Below are 9680 nucleotides of genomic sequence, written 5' to 3'. Positions count from 1 at the left end.
TAATGATTGATGATCTCTTGCATTTGCCAAAGGATGGTATCTTGTTGATGGATCAAGTTCAAGACTTGGTCTTTTTATGCTTGGTTTGGAGTTCCCTCTTGTACTGTGAAGGCCATATCTTCTGATGTTTCCAAAAGGAGTGTGACATGATTGTGTAGTAGTTGCAGGTCTATCGGTGAAAACTGGTGTAGTGGTGGCATTTGTTGTGGAGGAATAATTGGATGGTGGTGTATAAGTGAGAATCCAGGGTATCGTGATGGCCTCTGTTGTGCATGGTTTGGTTGGTGCTGAATGATTAAGTGGGGAGGGGGTGAAGGAGAGGGGAGAGGAAGTGGTGGTGGTGGTGATTGATCTGGACATTGTTGATGTACCTATGGTGCCGGTATTGATGGTGATGATTTCTATGGTTGTTTGAACAATACATGGTGGTTATTGGTAGTGCAGTGAGTAGTAGGAGTTGGTTCTGGAGTTATGGTAGTGGCTTTATTTATTAGGGGGTATTTGAAGAAGCCTTTGGGGTTGAGGTGGGTAGATTTTTCAATGATTGGTTGTGGGTAGAGGCCATTGTTATTAGTTGAGGGAATTGGCAAGTTTACATACAATGGCTTACCATGTGGTAATGAAGTTGAAGGTTTAGGAGTACTATTGGATGGATTTCGTTGGGATGAAATGATGGTGAGGCAGAGGTGTGTGATAGTTGAGATGATGATTGAGGTATAGTTTGTGTAATTTGGGGTTTAGGTGTTGTAGTAGGAAATATGATTTTTTGTAGTAATGTAGTTGTATTTAGGTTTTCTTTGGCCTTTTGTGAGCTGTGGTCATGCATGTGCATGTTTGATTTTGGGAGTTGAGAGTAGGGGTCATTATAATTGACTATCCTAGATAGTTTTTTGTTGGTATTATGTTTTAGAAGTAAGCGTTTGGACATTATTTTACGAATTAGAGGAGGTGATCTAAAATGATTATTTTCCTCTCATAGGTTTATTGTAGGCGTAGGTGTTGGGAATTTGGGAGGGATGGGGGGTGATAATGATGGTTTGGACGTGTTAGAGGTAGGGTTGATTGATTGTGTTATAGGTGGTATAGGGTTGTCATGTGTGATATTATTTTTTGTATGGGGTGGGTCCGGTGTAGGGATATGAATTGGTAGTTCAAATTGATTTCGTAGTGTGGTGTTATTGGTTGGTTTTGTGGAGTCATGTGGGGTGAGTGGGTCCATAGAATTTTTGTTATGGAGGTTTGGTTGTTGAGGGTGGTATTGGTTATGGAAGGTGGTTTGGGTAGATTGTCTGTCTTTAGGGTTAGTAATTCTTTGTATAGTTAACAGTTTTCCATTGGCTATTTTGGCCATCTTCACTGGAGGATGCGTTTGGGTTTTTTTTTGTTGTTTCGAAGTGGAGGGAGTTGAAAATTTTGGACAATAATGGAGGTTATGCCCTAAGCATCCACATTTGGTATAGATTATAGTTGAGTCTTCTTAGTATATTGGTTGAATGTGTGTACCAAGGAGAATTTCGGATGGGAGGGTTTTACCTAGTAATGCTAAGATACAAAGTCTGGTATAACGGCCTCTGGATGTATGAACTGTGCATGTGTCAATTTTTATGAGTGTTCCTATAAAAGCAGTTATTTTTTTGAGGATTTTGCATATCGTAGTATTCACTGGGTAATTTCTGTAGACGGATCCACACAGTGGCATAGTTTGTGTGAGCTAAGGCTAGATTGAATTTGGGTTCCCATTGACGTACAGTGAGATATTGGGATCCTATGAACCAAGGTCCATTTTGGAGTATTTTATTACAGTTTTCAATATTCTGGAATTTGATTAGATAATATTCGTAACCTAAATCTATTAATTGAAGGATTTCATCTAATTGCCATAATGAGTTTAGTTTAAGTTTGAGATTTGTATAGGACATTTTTTTTTCTAAGAGTTTGATGATAATGGCTTGATGTCACGGGCTATAAAGTTTTAGCTTATCATTTGAGGAAATTGGGATAAAAAAGGATGATTAGAGGAGTTTGAGTTTTTATCATCTATGATAAGTTTTTTCAAAAAATCGGCTTCTAGGCTGGTGTTGATTGGAGGAGGAGGGGGTGGGGAAAGTGTGTCACGAAAACTTACTTTGCTTTTGAGTGGGTTGAGAGGTTGAGTGCTATTTTTTGTATCTTTATCTATAGCTTCTAGGGGTGTCAATGGATATTCGAAAACCGACTAAACCGACCGAACCGTACCGAACCGAACCGATTTTTAGGTTTCTTTTTAAGAAACCGTAGGTTTTTATATAAATATATAACCACACCGATAATTAGGGTAGGTTTTTTATTTTATAAAAATAAACCGAAAAAATACCGAACCGTACCGAATAAATTTTACATGTAGAAAATATATTTATTTAGTAAGTTTAAAAAAAATAATGCATTAAATTTTCTTTGAGCCTTGGAATTATGAAAACTATTACAAGTCAATAAGTAATTAAACTCAAAATACTAATTCCTAAAACCTATTATGCTACTTCTACTTAAACTAAGTTATTTCAAGTATCTTTATTAGCAAGACACAAAGTATTCTGGCGATTATGAATAGCAAACTACAATGTATTAAATATGTTTCCTTTCATATAATTTAGATTTATCTTTTTGAATATTTAATCTTCTATAGACTTTATTCTTGTGTCCCAGCTTAGTATATCTTTCAACTCGTGTGATTAATATTTTCTTTGCCTTTGTTTGATTTCTTTTACGCTGATGTAGAATAGTTGATGGATCTATACTCTAGCCATCTTTTTTTTTTTAATTCATCACCCTTTAAACAGTTAAAATATTTAGAGAGTTTTACTAAGTCCTATAAAAGAACGTATGTTATTGCAATTCTACTTCTACTGGTGAATTTTACATGATATTAAAAAAATACCGAAAATTAACCGAACCGTACCGATACTGAAGAGAAACCGACATGATTGAGACGGTTTCGAAAAATCTAATTTTGGTTATACATAATAGAATAACCGAAAAATTGGTATGGTACAAATTTTATAAAATAACCGGCCGAACCGAAACATTTACACCCCTAATAGCTTCCTTAGATTTGTCGATGCTATGATTTAGTTGGTCCTTTTCTTGTTCCGTGAGTTCAGTTTCCGATGATTCTTCCATGGATTGAGGATTTGATTAAGTAGAATAGATATGGAAAGTAGGCTGGCTTTGATTCAAGAGAGGAGAAGAATTAACTGTGTGAATAGTTTGGAGAGCATAAGGCTGTACGAGAAAGTTACGGTTGCCAAATGCCCTTCATTTGGTGTGCCATTTATTAATTTGTCGTTACTAACCATCTATTTTAATTTATTTGCCATATTTTGATAAAGATTAGAATTTAAGAAGAAAGAATTTTTTTAAAAAAAAAAATTATAGTATAAAACATGGTATGAGATTTAGCAGTGAGCATAGTTTGGACAAATCTGAAATTTTTTAATTTTCGGATTATAGATTTGGATTTTGAATTTAATTTTTTAAAATTTGGATTTCAGATTAAATTTTGAATCTGGGACTTCGGATTTTTAGATGGGAAACTTACACAAATGTCTCAAATAAATCTCAACTTACCAACCTCTAGCCATTAATTACCAAAACTAGCCAATAAAAATTGAAAAACCAAATAATGGGGTTCTTTCTCTCAAAGAATCACATGCAAAAATCACCTTCCATATTTTTAAACGTGATTAGCAACACTAGATACAAGACGGAAAGGAAATTTTATGGATGAGGTAGCAAATAAGATGATGAAATACAAAAAATATATATAATATTCCAAAAATCTAAACAAAAAAGAAACTTTTTCAATGGGTATAGTTGAAATTCATTGTAAATATATAGATAAGTCAATATACAAAATTTGAGGAAGATTTGAGATGATTTGGACTGGTTTTGTATCAAAATTTGTAATTAAATCAAGTTCAAAAAAGTCTTCTGCGACACATGTATCAAACATGTATCACGCATGTATCTTACACACATGTATACATGGAAATACATGTGATACACAATAGATACAAATATGATACACAAATGATACACAGTGTGATACACATATCATTTTTTCATGTTCAGTTTTTACCGAATTTTCAATTCTAACCACCTCAAAAATTCACCAAATCATACCAAAACTGATATTCAAGCTCCTTAAGTTATGCCCAATCTATTCTAATAACACCAACTCAAAACAAAGCAAAAATTTGATAATTTTTTGCTACAAATAAATAATTGGCTAATTTGACTAATATTAGTAATATTTTATCAATTGGCCAATTTTTGTAATGAGCTACCTATAAATGGACATAGCTGATAATTTTCCTTTTTAGATATCTCAAAATTCAAAATTTACATACTATATATTTAGCCCTAACCATTAAACACCCATTTTTCATGCAATTACTAAGTTCAATATCAAATGCCCTAATAAGTTCAGTACCCCTAATGATATATCCAAATTCTAAGTTCAATATCAAATGCCATACTAAATCAAATATAAGATTTTTTTTCATTCTCACGCAAGCCAGTTTTCGTTTTATGCATTTATGAACACTAAAGGCTGAAGTCGCGTTACTATGTAATTTGGCATGGCCTTACTATGTTTGATTTGTTAAGTTGTTTATTAATGCTTCTGTTGTGTTTCTTTAATAATGGTTTCACTGCTTACGTAAATACTTTTTATGGTAGGAATGTGGAATTATTAAGGCAATTTACTTGGATGTACCTTTTTTTTTTTTTTGTAAGAAAGACGAAGAAGCTCAACTTATCAGCTCAAATCAAAAATCCGAAATATTCAATCTAATTAATCTGTCACAGAACTAAACAAAATACAGTCCAGCATGATTTTATTTGGATTGTAATTTCTTCAATTCAAAAATCGAAAAAATATAAACCGAAATGTTCATATTCAACCCGAACTGCTGGAATGTCCACTGTTACTGAGATATATGTGGCTACTATATATAAAAGCATGTCATTAAAGGAAAATTCGAAAATTTAAAGTTCAATTATTTTCAGATATAAAAATATGTCATTCTTCCAAAAAAATAATGATAAACAACAACAACAACAACAACAACAACAACAACAACAACAACAACAACAACAACAACAATAACAACAACAACAACAACAAAAAATTCAATTTGATCCCAACGGGTGGAGTCTGGGGCAAAAAAAATAATGATACATAAAATGAAATGGAGAGAGTACATAGTTCCACGAATTGGATACTAACAGATAACCAAAAGTGTACCCTGATCTCTACCTACTGTATTCATTGTCTTCAACGTTTTTGATCAATTTCGCACTCGTAAGCTCGTATTGAAGTTCATAAAGGAAACAGCTCTAATCTTATTTCAGATGGGAGAAAACACCAACATAAACGTGCGAACATCTTAGTACAATGTGCTCTCAACTATTCCAATTTTTAAATTAAAAAAAAAACCGATAGTACGTTGTATATGGCCAAAATTGTGGAATTCGATTCTGGGGCTACTAAGCCCGAAGCAGAGCGCGAGGTGTGTCCCTCGAGGGAGCATATCGAAGGGCTCACTGTGGTCGACCTCGGAGCAGTACAATCGATGATCGTCATGGAGAGGTGGGAAAATTCCCAAATACACGTGGTTAGAGCTGACCAGGTCTGCAAAGAATAGTACTAATCCGTACTAAGTCATTATACAGCTGTACCAGTAGCATTTCCTCGTTATTATTAAACTTGTACTATGTTGGGATTCCCCCTCATATATAAAGGGGACATTTGTCATCTTGTAAGCGAATTCGGATTTTTACATAACATATTGAATACAATACAACATTCTCTGCTCTTTGCTAACACAATTGTTCTTCACATTTATTGCTTATTCATTCATTGTTCATTTATTGTTCTTCATTTATTGCTCGCTATTAATCACAAAAGGCCGTCTTTGAGGCCCGCGTTGTCATTAATTCTTCATCAATTGTTCATTACTATTGGCCCCATCTAGACCTCGAGGCTCTGCTCCAGCCAGCTCGAGACCTAGCCTTGTGACCCTATTAGTTTGCATTTCTTATTTTCTATACTTACACTTAGCATTTATTGCCTAACAACTAGTGTTAAAATAGATCACGTATTTTTGGAACCACAAAATCAAATATAATTGTAATTACCATTTTCCGGGTAAACATACGTACAGGCATAAGCATAAGCACAACATTCTTCCTTCCAAACAAATCAGCCTGTGACTAATACAACTGTACGAGTCTAAGACTTTTGGAGAAAAAAACGTAACACTACACAAGGTTGGATATATGTAAACGATTTCTTTCTTTGTTTATTAAAGATTTCTCTTTTACAAATGGAATGAAATCCATGTTAACATATAGTATAAGAAAATCGGAGTATAGAAACTTAAAAAAAAGAAGTAGTAATTAAATAGGAAAAGAGTGAGTTACTTTAGGTACATATAAATGGGTACACTAGGTTTAGTCTTGTATCTGTAGAATGCTGTTTTCTTCTTGTACGTAGGATTATCAATAGTGATCACAATCTTCCCTTCTTCTCTAATATGAAAGGAATTGCGTACACTGTCCACCATTTTCTTCTCTTCTTGAAGCAAAACTCCGTATGAGCAATCATCATCTGGTATGAATTCTTCTCTGTAAGTAACTTCATTTCCCACCACCATCATATCCCATGTTATGGTCACTTCAACCTATAATTCATAAGACATTATGGCAAGAGACAAGGAATTGAGATCAGTGTTCATCTCTTGAGACAATATATGCTTGCATGGATTTATATTTGATGGTTAATCTTGAGGTGGTCGGGTTGGAAGTATAAGAATTGTTTCCGTAGAAAATTCCGTATTACTTATATAGTCAAATCTCTCTATAGCGGCCTCATTTGTTCCGGATTTTATTTTACTGTTATAGCTAAGTATTGTTATAGAGAACATATATTATGACATAGCATGAAAATTGATTCTATAAAAATTTGGCCTTTATAGTAAATAGTTGTTATATGGCGATGCTGTTATAGAGAGGTCTGACTGTATATTGCTTAGATCCAGTATAAAATCCTGCATAACTAGTACAATCCGGTATAACTAATAAGTACATCATTTGATTACTAGTATTGAAATGCACTAAGTTATGCAATGTTTATAATTATATTTTACATAGGATAAAAAATGAAATAAGCATACGCATATTAGCAACGCATAAATAAGAGTACTAAAGACAAAAGTGCCTTAATTAAAAAATTCTTATATAGCAATCTTTGTATAATTATTTACTACATTAACAATTGAAACAATTCTTGCACTATAATCTAGAATAACTAAAATTGTAAACAAAATGACCATTAATATTCTTATCGTACTTTTGTAAATGTGGATTTAGAATATAATATTTGTTGAATTTTAATGATTATATATGTGTATTCTGTGTCCAAAACATTGAGTTCGGTAGGCTTCATGTGCCTATACATGACATGGACATAAATTGAAATGAAATCACATAATGAAAACTACTATACTATATACTGCGTACCTCTTTGACAGGTATTTTAATGAGGCCAATAGAGCATGGTTTGAGGCTTATCTCTAGAACTTTGTCATCAGTTGAAAACTCAACATCATTCTCTGTTTTGAGTCCACCATAATGAGCCAATAAGTTTTCCGGGCTAATATACCTACACACATGACACAAGAAAATTAATTCAAGACAACAAAAACACAAATCTTAGGGCAAATTAAAAGAATTTTCACTAATTAATTACTTGAGAAGGGTCTCTGTAACTTTTGATGGCTTCACAAATATGAACGTGTTCTTGCTTCTTTGTGTGATCATTCTCAAGTTAAGTGCATGGACCGTTGAAAACCAAACAGGAACATTAATGAATATCTGCAATATTAATTATGATCACAAATTTTAGTTTCCATGCAAATTCTCATTTCATTAATTTAATCCTATTCAATAGAACAAATAAATTACTCCACTTACATTCTTGTAGATGATTCCAGGATAATGATCATGAACCAAGCTCATCATTTTCCTATTAATCCAACGAACCTCTTTCCATGAATTTCCTGGTGAATTTCCCAAATCAATAATCTGAAGAATGGAATTAACCCCTCCTTGTTTAAAATCAAGTTGTTGAATTGCTTTCTCCATAATATGTACTCTCCACCTAAGACATTCTTGGTGGTGATGATGCCTACCCCAAATTTCCTCTTCCAATTCTTTATTCTTTATATTCCTAAACACATTATAACACAAAAGCCTGCCTTCTTTGTCCTTACCATTTGTGTACCACAAACTCTCAAGCTCAGGACTAAATTTCTCCTCAAGAATATCAGCAACCCTAAAATCTCTCCTCCATCTCAACGTCTTTCGCAGCATCTTGAACGCGTCGTAAACGCTGTAATCCTTGGCTCTCAAGAAATTCATCAAAACAATATCCGTGCTAGGGTTCCCTTTACTTGGCAATAAAGGAACACCCCATAAAGAAATGTCCCTCAAATCTTCTGTAATACATAATCTGGAAGAGAGCGACTTGTGTTTATTTTTGCCGTAAATGTAACCACCAAGAATGGCGTCTTCAACCCTACATCGTAATCTAAGCAAAGCGTTTATTCTTGAAGATTTCAGGTCAAGAGGACAAGCTAATTGGCCTGCAGGCTGATCAGAGATATGTTGTTGTTCATCATCAATATCATCATTTTCACTGCTCATATCATCAATTATATCCACAGGCACAACAGCTTCCTCCCGCATTCTTCAAGATTATTATTATTGGATTTTTTACAGCTCAGGCCATAGCAAATTAATTAAAGCGTCTTTTCTCCCTCTGGTTTATGGAACCAAAACCAGAGGATGTGAATATGTTGTTGTTGTTCAAAAATAATGTCAAAAACTATTGCTTCAACCGTTAGTATTATTGGAGCTGAGGGCGCCATCCAAATATTAAATGTTTGATGACCCTCTAGATATTTTTTTTTCTTTTTTCTTTTTTCTTTTTTCTTTTTTATTTTGGTTTAAAGGTCTGATATTCCAAAAGAATCCCGTCCATATTAATTTGACTTTTTGGAGGAGAGACGAGGAAGGGTGATTTTGGATCTTTTTTCTTTCTTTCTTGAGAGTCTATGTTTCAGTATATACGTGCAAAGTAATAAATATGCAAACGTTTCATATTTCAGAAATATTAATTAAGTATACTATAGAAATTAAACGATAAGAAAGGTTATTGTTAAATAGAACGTAGATACCATTTTACACATTTATAATTTAACACTGGCATTTAAAATTATCACTCTTAACCTATAAAGATGAACAATCAACACCAACATATATGTTTTATAAATATTTGAGTCACAAAATAAAATTTAATAATATAAATAGAGTCGTGATAAGTTGTAATTCGTATTAGCTTAAAATTTAGTCACAAGCACGTTAGTATCCCTTTATTTTATCAACAACGCCAGTAGTTGACTTCTTGGTGTTATAAATAGTTGTGTCCAAAGGGGCCACAACCCATGCACTCCCTCCATCTTAAATTATCTATAATGTTTCTCGCTTTTAAAAAAAAATTAATATGGAAAGATTTTTGATTATTTTATCTTTATTTATATTTTAAGATATAATCTCTCTTCATTTAGTACTTACTCATA

The 9680-nt window shown here is 33.2% G+C and overlaps 1 protein-coding gene across 1 annotated transcript; it reads right to left on the bottom strand.

Annotated features, from left to right (window-relative positions):
* Positions 1-6317: 6317 nt before the first annotated feature.
* LOC107767005 (patellin-4-like) lies at positions 6318-8941 on the bottom strand. The gene is made up of 4 exons (XM_016585927.2): positions 8014-8941; positions 7790-7914; positions 7561-7702; positions 6318-6722 (listed from the first exon to the last, which is right to left on the bottom strand). The coding sequence occupies exons 1-4, from the start codon at positions 8785-8787 to the stop codon at positions 6459-6461; spliced, it is 1305 nt and encodes a 434-aa protein (XP_016441413.1). The 5' UTR covers positions 8788-8941; the 3' UTR covers positions 6318-6458.
* Positions 8942-9680: the final 739 nt, after the last annotated feature.

The sequence above is a fragment of the Nicotiana tabacum genome, chromosome 22, assembly GCF_000715075.1.
Source record: "Nicotiana tabacum cultivar K326 chromosome 22, ASM71507v2, whole genome shotgun sequence".
NCBI lineage: Eukaryota > Viridiplantae > Streptophyta > Magnoliopsida > Solanales > Solanaceae > Nicotiana > Nicotiana tabacum.
The sequence above is the reverse complement of the archived record's forward strand: the minus strand, read 5'-3'. Positions and strand labels throughout refer to the sequence as shown.

Excerpts from the sequence above, each read along its gene's own strand:
- LOC107767005 (XM_016585927.2), bottom strand. The coding sequence starts at position 8,787 with ATGCGGGAGGAAGCTGTTGTGCCTGTGGATATAATTGATGATATGAGC. Across the intron at positions 7,915-8,013 it reads CTGGAATCATCTACAAGAAT|ATATTCATTAATGTTCCTGT; the intron begins GTAAGTGGAGTA and ends TTAATATTGCAG. Across the intron at positions 6,723-7,560 it reads TTAAAATACCTGTCAAAGAG|GTTGAAGTGACCATAACATG; the intron begins GTACGCAGTATA and ends TATGAATTATAG.